General features: G+C 50.6%; 1 protein-coding gene across 1 annotated transcript in view; it reads left to right on the top strand.

The window, feature by feature from the left end:
- SHANK2 (SH3 and multiple ankyrin repeat domains 2) overlaps positions 1–14066 on the top strand; it is a 730263-nt gene extending 716197 nt beyond the window's left edge. Inside the window, 1 exon segment of the mRNA XM_078148660.1 lies at positions 10370–14066. Within this exon segment, the coding sequence (XP_078004786.1) occupies positions 10370–10943 (574 nt within the window). The 3' untranslated portion in view covers positions 10944–14066.
- The last annotated feature ends 455 nt before the right edge of the window (positions 14067–14521 follow it).

Raw genomic sequence — 14521 nt, 5'->3', positions numbered from 1 at the left:
CAGAATGTAAGTCCTAACTCAGCCATGAACTAGCAATATGACCTTGGGTAAGTCATTCCTCTTTGCTGGGTCCCATTTTCCTCAACTGCTAAAGCAATGGGATAGATAGACCTTTCAATTCTGGGATACTATGATTCTAACATCTGACCTGCTCTGGAAGTGCATAGTCAAAGAGATCCTCTCAGAGCTAGGGAGAGCTCAGATCACCTGGGGACCTTCCGAATTACCTCTGTGCCTGATCTTCAAAAAGATGGTTGGGGAGTTCCCCATCACTTGAACTATTCCAGAGGCTGGTGGCTACTTGGCACATGGGTAGGGAACTGGACCACATCACCTCTGAGGTCCTTCCCAGCTCAGAGCATCTGTGGTTCTGAACAACAGCATCTCTACCGCTTGCCTCATTTCCCCCAAACTCAGCCACAGCTCTGTTAACCATAGAGTGGTGATGGTCTTTTTGACTCAAGACCAGTCCAGCTCAGAATTCTTTCTGCCCAACCAGTAGGAGCTGCCTCAGATCTGGAGAACATTTTGATGATACCAGCCAGCTCTGGTAATTCCCTGTTCCCTGTGGGCAAACAAGATTGCAAAAAGGTTAGTGAACTCTTTCAGTAGAGAGAAGCATGATTTTGGCCTAGCTTTGTACCAGTCAAGGGACTCAGACACAGGACCCTTGCTCTCAGTCTGTCCAACAGAGCTTTGGGGGAAGCCACAAGAATTCACTCCCAGGGTCCAATTCATTCTTGGAGCCTGAGGACCTTGGGAAGAGCTGGGACCTTAGGGTCAGGAGACCTGCCCTGACCACCCTAAGACTCTGCCCAAGTCCATTTGCCCCATAGTGACTCAGGTTCTCTATTTCCAAAAGTGGGTCTGTGATCTCTGCGCCGCCTGCCTCATGAGCTCGCTACAGTCAAGGAAACATTTCCTGGTGGCCAATGATAATAATAAGAGCAAAAACTGGCATTTTCTCCAAGCTTTAAAGACTGGACAAACATTGTCATTTCATCCTCCTAATAATCCGATGAGGTAAAGACAACCAATAAGGCTTTTCATTCCTATTTTAAAAGTGAGGCTCAGAGGAGTATCCCACGGCTGCCAAGTGTCTCAGTGGAATTCTAACCCAGGTCTCCAGGTCCTAACACTAGTACATCATCCCTCTGAGCCATATAGAAACCGTGAGATAGGACTGTAACAGAAAAGTCACGTGGCAGGCATCAGTGCCTCAGTGCCTCAGTGTAATCAGTGAAGGAGATGAGCCAGGTGTGTCTCAAAATGGGGGGCCCTGGTATCTTCTCGGCACCCAAGGAATGATGGAAGGCCTAGAGAAAGCTGCCATCATGGTGGACGTTTATGGAGAAGTCATGGGAAAACATGCATGAGGTGCATAGGGTCTTCCCAGGACCAAGGAAGGCCCCGACTGAACACTAGAGGCCGTGGGCCCTGGACAGGGTCACAGTTCAAGGCTGAGGCTCCCATAGCACCGATGGGTACTGCCTGCCCTGATGCCGGCACCACCTTGCCGCAGGGCAGACTCCCACTGGGACAGGACAATGAGCAGGCTCATCAGAGGAGACAGGGGCCCCACAGACCATCTCCACGGAGCCCTTTGTTTGAAAGAGGAAGAAACCATGGCTTGGAGCCTCGCCCAGGGCCCTCCAGTGCTGAGTGGCAGAGCCAGGGATCTCCTGTTCTTGCCACGCCATGACAGCCACCTTGTCTGTGTTTCCCAAGGATTTTTCACTTTGCATTGTTGTGCTGTTGGGCTGTCAAAATGGAAGTATCTGGGCAAGAGAGACAGAGACAGACAGAGATACTACCGGAGTAGCACGTGGGCTTTTTCTCTTTCTTCCTTCCTTTCTTTTTTTTTTTTAAAAGCTTTCACATCTCCTTTCAGGCTTGCTTAAAGAAGACGGGGAGGGAGAAGAATGGCAGGCTTTTATCAGGCCAACAGATTCCTGGGTGCTTCGCCTGGGATCCAAGGGGTTGCTAGGCAACCTAACGATCGGTACAACTTGGAGGATATGGCGCTGAGTGACGACTGCACTATGGAGGAGGGGGAGGATGGGCCTGGGTTCGACTCCGCCAGGGCTTTTTTCAGCCATTGGGATGAGGTGCCTGAGAGGCCAAAGCAGCCCTCCCCAGAGATCCAGGGGGCAGCAAGTGGATGGGAGGGATGGGGAGGAAGCGTCTCCCATTATGGAGGCTCACCGTCCCTAGAGCCACTCTCAGAGGAAGGGCAGGAAGGGAATGAGCATTTATTAAGCACCTCCTATGCCAAGTACTATGCTAAGCCCTTTTACAAATATTCTTTCATTCAAATTACCCAGCAGAGGGCACCTTCAGAATCAGACTCTGGCTTTACCTCTTTTCCCCCAGTTTTCTCTCCATCCCTAATGTACATCTCCTTTTCAAGATATGTGCCTTCTACCACATGCCAGTAAGGTGGGAAGCTTGGACTGTGATTCTGAGCTCCAGGCTCACGGTCCAGCCTGGGCTCTCTGGGCAGGTCTATTAACCTCTCTGTGCCTGGAGTTCTCCATTTCTAAACTAGGGCCAATGGGGAGGCCATGTGGGGCAGTGATGAAAGCCCTCAGCCCACTATGGAGTCAAAGGCCCTGGGTTCAGATCCTGCCCCTGGGTCTTCCTGTGTGACCTGAGGCAGCCTCGGTTTCCTCCTCAGTACAGTGAGGGCCAGATGGCTTCTGAGGTCCCTTCCAGCACTAGATCTCAAGAGTAAATGATTGCCCTCCACGTGGGCGAGCCTCTGCCTCCTCGTGATCCTCCATCCCCGGCTGCGATGGTGCTCACTCAGCTCAGCTCATCACACCTCATTCGTTTCCACCCCCCTGGAGTTGTCTTCTTTCTGATTCATGTTGCTATTCCACTTTGTCGTTTTCTTTATTTGCTCTCGTGGTTGCCGGAAGCAGAAGAGGGTCGTGCTGACGACAAGTTAAGTGAGGCCTGCGTGGGCAGCCTAGACGCCCTGGGCCGCGTGACTCTGTCTCTCATTCTGTGACCATCAGGGCAGTGGAGAATCCTCCTCTGGGCTTCCTCACCCGAGCCAGAAACTGGGGCCCACAGGCAGGCTTAGCTTCCTGAGCAGCTCTGTCCCTATCTGGCTAAAAACCACAGGCCTTCCTTCTCAGCATTTCATCCTAAGTAATAAGAACAGGGCCACCAAAAAATTAAAACACAAAAGACAAAAGAACAAGGTCACGCAGCTCCCAGATGGGGAGCCTGCCTCACCCAAGCCAGGTCCAGCGCCCGCTGACGACTTTGGGGCAAGCCCCGCCATGGGCTGCGTCATGTGGCCTCCTGAAGCCATCAGCAGCTCGGGGAGGTTAGAGGACACGGACCTGGGTGCTGATGCATTTTCTGGGAAAGGAAACAAATTTTTAACGTTTAAAATGAAAAGAATCCCTCTTCCCTAGCCAGCTTTCCAGGAGGTGAGCGTGCTCCCATGTCACGTGGAGAGCCCCAGGGCTCTGCCCCAGGTTCTTTTGTCAGTGACTTGGAATAAAGGCAGAGGGGGCCTGCCTATCAACCTTGCGAATGACACGGAGCTGGAAGTGTTCAGCATGCCACAGGCTGACAGAGTCAGGGTCCCACAAACACTTAATAAGTGCCTACTGTGTGCCAGGAACTATGCCAGGCATTAATAGTGTTCCTTGCCTCAAGGAGCTGATGCTTTGCTAAGGGGCTAATTGTGGGTCCTCAAGTAAGTAAACAAAGACAGGGAACTCTCGGGCCAGAGATGAAACCTCTGTATTTTGGACGTGTTCCTGGTGTGTGTCTGTGTGTGTCTACACAATGTCCCAAGAGGCGTAGTACCGTCACGAGCTTTAATAGCTTAAGATAGTACCGAGACTTGAAACCTTGGAGACAGCTCTCGATGGATATATATCATATGATACATAAGATGTATATGATATGGCAATATGTTATATAGTTATACTTATTATATAATATACAATGCTAGCATTTATAGAGCACTTAAATGTTTGCAAAGCGCATTACACATGTTGAATCACTTGATTGTCACAACCCTTGGGGACAGGTGCTATTGTTATTCCCATTTTACAGATGAGGAAACTGAGGCACGCAGAGATGATGCATCCTTCCAGGGGTCACACAGCTAGTACTTGTCTGAGACTGGGTCTGAGTTCAGGTCCCCCTGACTCCAGCTTCGGCGCACTGTGCACCGTGGCACCCCATAGCGATCAGTTATATGTATACATGGCAGTCCAGTGTAGCGGACAGAGACCCAGGTCCAGGTGGGAGGGGGTGATGAGGAGGGGATGGGAGGTGGGGAGGAGGCGGCTCTCTCTTCATCTTCACCAGACAGGAAGACCGAGTTCTGCCCCTGACACATGCTAACTGTGTGACCTGGGACAAGAGGCTGGACTAGAAATTCCAGGGACGTGCTCTTGTGCATCATGTGGAGGGACTTTGCACACTGGGATTTCTCTGCACTAATGCAATCACTACACGTGTCGCTGGGTCTGTGCATGCTACATACATGTATGTCTTTACTGGACATGCATAATGAATGGGAAGTCTTACACTTTTGCTGAAAAATAAAAAGACTCCCTTTAAGAAATAACAGGTGTGAGACACAAGTAGACAGCATTTCTTTGAAGGAAAGGCCCAGGCGGGACACAGGGCTTCCCAGGGGCACAAGGGAGACAGCATGGGCTAACGTCCCCCAAAAGCTGGCTCCATCTTGGCTGCGGTGAAAAGGGTAGAGCTCCCAGGCAGGTGCTGGCCCTTCTGTCCCCCACCCTGTCAGGGCCATCGGGACGATGCGTTCGGCTCTCAGGACAGCAGCCCCTGGTAAGTCAGAACAGGGAGGGCAACAACCAGGACTGAGCAGACACAGAAGGAGCCAAAGCAGTCCAGAGGAGGGCAGACGGAGGGGAGCACACGTGTGGTCTCCAGCTTCCCATGGCTGAAGGGCCATCCTGGAGACGGGGTTTACCCAGGAGCCATAAAGCAAAGGTACAAGGTGGCAGGTCTGGGCTGGATGTTAAGAAAATTTCCTCAATAAAAGCCTTCCCATTGTGGAAGGTGCTGCAGATTCCCCCTTCCTGGAGAGCTTCCAGCCACCCATCAGGGATCCTCTAGAAGGGGTCCTGGGTCATAGAGACCCTCTGGAATCCCTTCCAACCCTGAGATTCTGTGAATCTGCTTGAACAAATTGCTGCATGGATGGGCAGGAGCTTGGCTAAATTCTTATTCGTCTCCAAATGGTCTCTACTATTTCCCCATAATGCTGAAGTTATGTGAGATGCGGGAGGGATGGAGAGGAGGTGAGTCCATTTGTGGACTGGGGCCTTTCCCTGGAGTGGCAGAGATTCCTGGGAGAGAACAGGAATCTTGTCTCAAAGGGAGTTCACGGGCTGTGAAATTATAATGACCAAGCTTGTCCCTGAAGGAGAAAGGAGAAACTGTACCTTCTTCCCTTGTTTGAAGGGTGGGGGACCATGGGTGCAGAACAGTGCATACATATACTGTCAGACGAAGTTGACGTATTACTTAGTTTTACTGGTCTGCATTTGCCTTTTTTTTTTCTGATGGCTGGGTCCCCGGGGGAGGTGGAGGAGGAAGTATAGATTTGGAAATAAAGCTGATGCAAAAACAACACAGGAACAGTCCATTTTAATTATTTTTTTTAAAGAAGGCTATTTAGAGGCAGGGAGAGGTTTGCCCTTATACCCTGACAGATCTACTGTTTGGGTCCCCCTGCCTCAGGTACTGGTGTCTTTCGTAGCAAGCTTGACTGCCTCAGACCGAGGACACGGCAGACTTGTTTCTAGACAGTTGGTGGTACAGCATGTAAAGCATCACAACATGAGGTTAGGAGGACCTGAGTTCAAATTCTACATCAGACATTTACTAGCTGTGTGACCCTAGGCAAGTCACTTGGTTTCCTCTTCCATAAAAAATGAGGATAATAATAGCACTTACCTCCCAGAGCTGTTGTGAAGATCAAACTAGATGATGTTTGCAAGGCGCTTTGCAAACCATAAATGACTCCATAAAAGGCAGCTAGACAGCCCAGTGGGTAGCACGCTGGACCTAGAGTCAGGAAGACCTCAGTTCAGCCTCTGACACTTATTAGCTGTGTCACCTTGGGCAAGTCCCTTATTCAGTTTCCTCATCTGTAAAATGGGAGTGATAATGGCACCAACCTCCCAATTTGAGGATCAAATGAGCTAATATTTGTAAAGTGCTTAGCCCAGGGCCTGGCACAGAGTGAAGGGCTTAACAAATGCTTCCTTCCCTCCCTCCCTTCTCCTTCTTTCTTTCCTTCCTTCCTTCCTCCCATCTACAATCGCTGGCTCTTAGATAACAGGGAACCATATGCTTAGCCATTCTGATCCAGTCCCTTCGTTTCACTAAGGAAAACACTAAAGCCCAGAGAGGTCAGCTGACCTGCCTAAAGTCCCCCGGGAGCAAGTGGATAGCCAGCATTTGCATTCAGGGTCTTGACTTCTTTTACACCTTCTCAGCAGCGACCCAATGGCGGCTCCTCGACTGCTGGGGCCATTCTGTTGCTGTGCTTGGGGCCCCAGCACCTGGGATAGAGTAGGAGCTTAATGGGTGCTTGATTTATTGATCAGGAGCACACTAGGGAAAGGAAGGGGCCGAGCACTAGCACATCCTTACTTAAAAAATGATGACTCCAATACAAAGATTCCTTTGAAGGTCTACAGAGCCCTGGCTGCCTGGGCTGGCTTTTCATCCATCCATGGCTGCAGATTTGGGGGCACTTGAGAATCAAACTGGACTGGATGGTGAGAAAGCCACTGCCCTGCCAACCCACAGTGGCACCATCTCATCAAGGAAGTGGCGTCTGGGGCTTGGGGATTGAAGCCCCCTTTGCTAGGGGGAGCTTCAGCATCCCCCTCCCCAATCTGGCATCAAAAGGAGGTGGGTGGCTGTAGCCCAGTAAGAGAATATAAGCTTTCGAGATTCCCTCATGCCTTGCTCCTGTGACAAGAGCCACTCTGAGGAGCACGGGGCTGGAAGTCAGGAAGACCAGAGTTCAAATCCAGCCTCAAACACTAGCTATGTGACCCTGGACAAGTCACTTAACCCTGTTTGCCTCAGTCTCCTCATCTATAAAATAAGCCAGAGAAGGAAATGGCCAACCATTCCAGTATCTTCGCCAAGAAAGCCCCAAATGGGGTCAGGAAGAGTCAAGACATGACTGAAGTGACCAAACGAGCACAGCATAGACTTTGAAGTGATCTTCTTGTGTTAGTCATGTCTCCCCAACTCCAAAGGAATGCAGGCACTTTGGAGGCAGGGCTGCTTTCACGCCACTGCCTGGCAACGTCCAGATACATCATAGATTTGTTTGTTAAACGGAATGAAATTGAACCCAAAGTTCCGATCCTTTCTTCGTCGGTAACCATGGAAATGGCTTTTGACTCTCGCAGAAGACTAATCCTGAGCCCCAGGGAGACATCTACAAAACCCAGAACCCCCGCGGCCACAAGACGGAAGGGAAAGACATGGCCAAGAGGCAGCCATGGCCACAGGACGGCATGTGAAGGGCCCCCAGAAGCATGGAGGAGTTTTAGCATTTTCCAGGATGCTACAGATATTGGCCCCAGGTCAGGTGGGCCAGGAGGCCGTGCCACTGCCCGCCATTGGCTCCTCCCAAAGGGCTGTAATCACCCCCTGAGCACTACCCCAGAGCCAGCCACCTGCCTCTCCCCAGAGGGCCACACTTGCCTCCTACCAATGCCCACTCTCTTCCTGGGCGTCCCCAGGAGAAATGTTTGCTTCCTCTTGAAAATGATAATCATTCATTATTATCATTATATTACTGCTGTCAGATACCTGCCATTTCCTTAGTACTTTAAATTTTGCAAAGTGTGTTCTGCACAATAGCTGTATGAGCTAGAGACTGTAAGGTGCTATTATCTCCATTTCACAGCTGAGGAAATTGGCCTATAATCCCCCAGGTAAGACGCTTCTGAGCTGGAACCAGGGGGAGCATCATGGTGCCCTCCAAAAGGGCCCTGGATTGGGATCCCAAACTTGCTAGCTGCGTGACCTTGAACAAGTCACATGCTCTCTGAGCTTCATTTTCTCCTGTCAAATGAGAAGGTTGGGCTCTATGGAGGTCCCTTCCACCTCTCAAGCCTGTAAATCTGGGCCCCCCCCCCGGGTCTTCTCACTCTCCTGCTTCCTCTTCAGTACCCCAGCTACATGTCCGAAAAACACTCAACAAGACATTACACGGTGCCCATTAGAAAAGAGAGACATGTGTGGCCATTGGCTCCCTGGGCCTGCCACATCCCTGTGGCTTCTGGGAGGCCAGGGTTGGGCCCAGGTGAGACATTCAGTGCTCAGTAGCCATCTCCATGTCCTGGTTTTGAAAACAGCCCCCTCACAGCTATTAACAGGGCTTAGGAAATCCAAACCACTAGAAAATGAGCAAGCAGTAGCTCAGGTTTGCATTCGGCCTTGTGGTTGGCAAAGCACTTCATAAAGGAGCTGAGATCCAGGACTGGAAGGATGTAGGAGCCTTACACGAGGAATCAAAAGGAAGACAGATGAAGGGCTTTGCCTGGGGCCACCTAGCCACTACATGACCAAGGTGGCATTCAAACACATGTCTTCCTACCCCAAAAAAAGCCCTCTTTCCACTTCATTGCAATTCCTTCACTCTCACTGAGCCTCACTACCATTCTTTGGGGCAGTCTGGGAAGGCTTCCTGTAGGAAGCAGCAGCTCAGAGAAACCTTGAAGAATGTTAAAGATTCTAAGAGGCAAGAGGTGAGAAGAGGCTAGATTGCATAGGAAAAGCCTGTGCAAATACACAGAGGTAGGAGAGCAGGCAGTACCGTGGGGGGGGGGGGGGGGTGTGCATGAAATAAGGCCAGAACAGGAGATGGGAAGCAAAGGGGAGGACGTTAAGGATAAGGGGGGAATTTTTATTTTCTTTCTTTTTGGGGGGCAGGGGGAGGCTCGGAACTCGTGATTTTGTTGGGTGGGCAGCTCCAGGTATAGAAAGTGCCTCATCACATACAGATGTGCAGGTGCCTGCTCTGAGGGTGTAGAGAAAAGTGGAGGCATCTGCCCAGAAACCCACATCTGGGGTGTCTCAGAAGCCGGATTGGAAGTCGAGTCTTCTTGACTCCCAGAATGACCCTCCATCTACTCTACCAGGCCACCCTTTGGTGGCGAATTCAATTTAACCAAGATCTAGCAAGTGTTTCCTGGGTGAGAAATGCCCTGCCTTCAGGGAACTTACAGTCTACTGCTTGTGAGAGCCAACATCTGTCTGGCAACTGAGCAGGAAAACAGTTTCAATAAAATGGCTGAGTCAGCAGTCTCCCTGCGGCTTAAGGAGAACATGGCTGGAGAGGCCAACTCTGAGGTTTTCCGGGGTCAGGGGGTATCTGGCCCAGACCTTCAGTCCCCATTGGGAGGAACCACAGTGACTCCACCCCAGGCCTCCTGGTGAGGGAAAAGATGCCAAAGGTGGGTCTGGAGGGGCCAGGATCCACCCTGGCGTTTGGTGGGGCTTCCAAAATGCCTCCTTTGGGGTTCTGTTCTTACATAGTTTTGTCCTGAAAGCAGAGTTGGGAGAGGGGCCCCAAAGCCAAACCAAACACAAGAACTGAACGTTTCCTCAGTTTTCCAGTCCTACTGCTCTGCAGGGCCATCCTGCTAGCTCTTTCCTTTTTGAGACATCTGGGAGAGCCCTCCGCCCCACCCAACCCAGCCAGAGGCAGAATGGTGAGCCCGTAAGATTGTAACTAAACCACGGCCCGCTCTGATCTTCTGAGTGAATACAGTGTGTGGTATATCAGGCACTTGCCTGTGCAGGGAGGACATTACACTCAGGGGTAGCGAGGGACAGACGTCCCAGCCCAGGGCCCAGAGCTGCCCTAAAGGATTTCAGCAGAGGTCCGTTGGGAGTGGGGGAGGGAACAGGGTTGTTGATATCACCCAGAGTCCTTCTAGCCTCCTGCCTTGGTCCTTGGAACCATCAGTGACTCACATGGTTCTCCTAAAAATGTCCACCACCTGAGAGACCATTCCCTCCTCCTTTCCCTCATTCTTTCCTTCCTTTTTTCCCTCCTTCCTTCCACAGGACAGCTGCCTTTCTCTCGTTCTTCCCTCATCCTGTCCTGGAATTCAGGTGACTGGGATAGCTGCTTTGGTGTCTCTTTGGGTACTCCAGTCTCCTGATTCTGGCATGACAAAGTTATTTATGGCAAATGTGCCTACCCCTAGGTCCCCCTCCTTTGGTTTTTCCCCCACACCACCGCCCCTCCCCCTGCCCTACACTCTCGGTGGGCACTCCACCGCTTGCATGTGATGCCTGTTTCTGGTTGTTGCCTTTGCAGGAGCACGGATGTCATGAGCACTGTCTCAGGGACGCGGAGCACGACGGTCACCTTCACCGTCCGCCCTGGAACCACCCAGCCCATCACCCTGCAGAGCAGGCCACCGGACTATGACGGGAGGACCGCCGTCACGAGACGTGCCCCAAGCCCTGTGGTCTCCCCCACTGAGATCGCCAAGGAGGCCCTGACCGCTCCCCTGAGCACCGTCTCAGCCGCGTCCCCTTCACCTGCTCTGTCTGAGGTTTTTAGCCTTCCGAGCCAGCCACCTTCAGGGGACCTCTTTGGCTTGAGCGCGGCAGCGCGCAGCAGGTCCCCATCTCCCTCGATACTGCAACAGCCAATCTCAAATAAGCCTTTTACAACTAAACCTGTCCACCTGTGGACCAAGCCCGATGTGGCTGATTGGCTGGAAAGCTTAAATTTAGGGGAGCATAAAGAGACCTTCATGGACAATGAAATCGACGGCAGTCACTTACCAAACCTTCAGAAGGAAGACCTCATAGACCTCGGAGTAACTCGAGTCGGGCATAGAATGAACATAGAAAGAGCATTGAAGCAGCTGCTGGACAGATAAGGACGCCTGCTCCCTCTGCCTTCATGGACTTCTGCTTATAAGTAGAGATGGGCTTTTGGGCTGTAGTCGCTGAGGTCTCCTGGTCTGTGAGCACCGACACCACCCTGGGTCTGTCCACCTCCTGTCGCCCAAAGAAAGGCCGAGTGCATCTCCGAGCCCAGGTCCGCTAACCCCCCCAGCACCGGCCTGCTTCGCTGCTTGGCGGCCGGCCAGGCCCAGGCGCCACTCCCTTCAGAGAGGGGAGGAAGGGAGAGGGGGGTTAGAGCGGGTTCCAAGCCTGCCCCCAGGGGCAAGTGACCTCCCTTGCTCCTCCCAGGCCCAGAAGCCAGCCCAGGATGGGGCTTGGCCAGCCGGACGTCTCCTGAGCCGCCGCTCCTCCCTTGGTTCTGACCAGCTCCTGACCCTCCAGGTCCCAGCACTGGCTCCTGCTCGCTCCCCTCCCCTTTCTCGGTCAGTACATGCTCACCTGCTTCCTTGTTTTCTGAGCAGTCTGCTTGCAGTAGAATTGGCCCCAGAGGTATTTATTTATCGGATGTGCCGTCTTGGGCCCCCACTCCCAGATCCTCCGCACCATCTCCTCACTAAGGTTGTAGCCATAGCTGTTAGGCAGAGAGGTGGTGACTTTCCTGGCAAAGGGTGGAGCCTTTCCACGACATCGTGCCCTGCTTTGCTTACCTTGATTTCTTTATTTCTGCAAATAATTCTATTTAGCATATTTCCCAGGTGGCCAACTCAGGCCACATGGAGTTAGTCAAAGCACGTAGCCACGATTCAGAGATGGAAGGGGAAAGTCTCCCCCAGGAACTAAGCCGTCCCCAAGCCACCTCAGGCATGTCACCTCTCTGCCAGACACCGGGTGTCCCACGGAGACACATCAATCGGGGCTGAGGAAACAGTAGGTCACCTCCCTTACCTTTTTCTGCTCCTGAGCTGAGCATTCGTTTTGGCTTTATATCCCTTTGAGGTTGAAGGAGGTGAGCATATACATTGATCCAAAGGACAGTCAAATAAATGAGGCGAGCCAGGGGCCACGTGGTGCTACCTGGGCCATAGGGTCTTTGTCGGGAGCTGTGTCAAGGGCTCCAGGACCCAGGTCCTGAGCCCCCTCAAGGTTGAGGAGCCATACTACGACAGCCCCTTTGCTGTCTGGGGCCGGGGAGAGTGGCATGTTGAGAGGTCTCCCTTCCTCTTTGGACCTCAGGGAATCTCTCCAGCTTACTGAGAAGTAGCGCTGTGAGAGAGAGGTACAGAAGGTGGACAGGACCCAGGGCTGAGAGGAGGAGCTAAGTCGTGAGTGGGGATGCAAGGCGCAGAAGTGGAGGCAGCAAAACAGGGGAGGAGCATCTCCAAGGGGCTAGGGAAGATGCTGGTCATTTAGTAATAGAAAACGAGATCACCCTGACTGCCAACTTTTCTAGATCCTCTTCCATGTCTTTCTCCCTGCCCCTCACCTCCCTGATTCTGCACAGGCCCCCAAAAGTTCCCCCCTCCCCTGTAACAGACCCTCTTATGTCCAAGGGAGGCTGTCAACTGCCCACAGCTAACCAATGTCCTGCCAGACTTCCAGTGTATCCACCCACATCTGGAAGTGGCCCAAATGTTTGGGTTTGGCTTTTTTTATTTTCTATTCCAGATTGGCCCAGCCCATCTCTAGTTATAAAACAATAATTTTTTTTCTTTTTCTTTCTTTCCTTTTTATTACTTTTGCTCACAATCAAGTGTCTGATTAGGTCTGCAGCAGCCCTCGAATGAGTACAGCAAATTTACCAATTTAACTCTTTCTTTATTGCAAGTTTAAATAGTTGTATAGATAGTTTATAAGCACAATATTTTAAGAGAAAAAAAAACAGTGGCTGGTCTACTAGGCAGCCTTTGTGCTAGGAAGTTAAAGAAACAAACTTTGGTGATTTAATACTAATAATACTATTTCTGTGGAATAATTCTAAAGAGTATGACCTTTTTAAATCGACCTTATTTGGATGCGTCTGAACCAGCAGAGCTGTGTTACGTTTTCTATCTTTGCTAGAACTTCGTCACCGAAGGACAAATGTTTCTTCGAAAGTGGTTCCGATTCACCGAACGGCCGCTGTTCGGTCGGTCGCCCCCAAGTCCCAAAGCTAACAAAAAGCCACTCCTCTCCATTCCCTCCCACCCTTTTACCCACAACCCCAACTCTGGAAAAACCAAGATTTCTTTTGACTTTGCCTCTGTTCTGATCCCCTTTGCAGGTCAACATTTGTATTTGGAAGTTCCAACCTAACTTGTAATAAAAATAATGCATTCAGGCATTTTCCTTCAGAGTACTTTCGATTTTTCCATAGTGAGACGAACATTGCTATAAAGGAATTTGGTGACAGGTAGCCAGTGGAGGGGCCACAATATGTAAGAATGTGTTAAAAAAAAAAAAAGAAAAAAGGGTACTCTAGCCATCATTTGTCTTCCATTTGGTGAGATGACAGAATTAAGTTAATAAACCGCTAGCAATCAGGCTCTTTTTTCCTTCCTTTGCTTTCCGCTGGCATTGCCTCCTCTCACTGTGTCAGGTCAAACATTGGCCCAAATCATAGGAGAGAAACTCAGCCAGGTGACTTTCAGGCTGCCGCTATTGAATCACACATTGGTAGAATTTAGGTTTATTGAATTGTGGCCTCTGTGGGCAGCACACGCTGGTGGGGACCCTTTCATCCCGTGCTATTTGGTGCGAGTGTATCTTTGCAGACACTTAACAACCTCCATGCGGTGTCATCAGTAGAAAGCAGATGGAAACATTAAAGAGCTAATGAAATAGTTTATTTTTACATTGTGTCTTACAGTATTAAAGTAATTGGGCTGCCCAAGGGCCTGCTTTGACCAATAAAAGACTTGTTTGCCAAGACTAATCGGTCTAGCTCTGTTTGACGAGTTTGCTCCCCCTCAGCAATAGCTCCTAGTTCAGAGAGCCCCCTCCTCCTCTTCTCCCCTGCATTGGGGAAGATCAGGCCTAGGCCCAACTCATGATACTCTTTAATAGTGGAGCTGAATAATGGCTCTGCTCAAAGAGACATGTTAACTGTGGTCCTCTGGGGTTTTAGGATAAACTTTTGTTATATACTGTACTTTAAATAAACTGTATTTACATGCCAATTTTCTTTCTGTAATATTTGTATATATGAGACCAAACCTCACAAGCTGTACATAACCCAGCACCTATGTGCCAGGACACCTACCTGAGCATCTGGACATGTTTTTGGCTGACTCCTAGATGACAGCAATGACTAGATGTGACTGTTGGCTTGCAGATTTTACATATCACAAGGCTAATACATTATTTGTGGCACTTCAGTTAATGAAGGAATGATTTGTTTGGGTAGGGTTTTTTCTTCCTGAGTTCCCTAGCAGCCCAGCAAGATGTGTGCACATTTGTTATTCTTGAGTCCCAAAGCGGTGATATGTCTGAGCCCCAAACGGTCGTGGCTTCCCGTGAACATCTTTTCTTTCCCTTTTTAATACTCAGGACTTGATGGCTGGCCTGGCCTTAGTCCCCACCTGCCTTTCCCTCTGTGACTGCTCTGTACTTTCCTTCATTCCTCCAAGTCAGA

The sequence above is a fragment of the Phascolarctos cinereus genome, unplaced genomic scaffold (assembly GCF_003287225.1).
Source record: "Phascolarctos cinereus isolate Bilbo 61053 unplaced genomic scaffold, phaCin_HiC Scaffold_9;HRSCAF=440, whole genome shotgun sequence".
In the NCBI taxonomy this organism is placed as follows: domain Eukaryota; kingdom Metazoa; phylum Chordata; class Mammalia; order Diprotodontia; family Phascolarctidae; genus Phascolarctos; species Phascolarctos cinereus.
The sequence above is the reverse complement of the archived record's forward strand: the minus strand, read 5'-3'. Positions and strand labels throughout refer to the sequence as shown.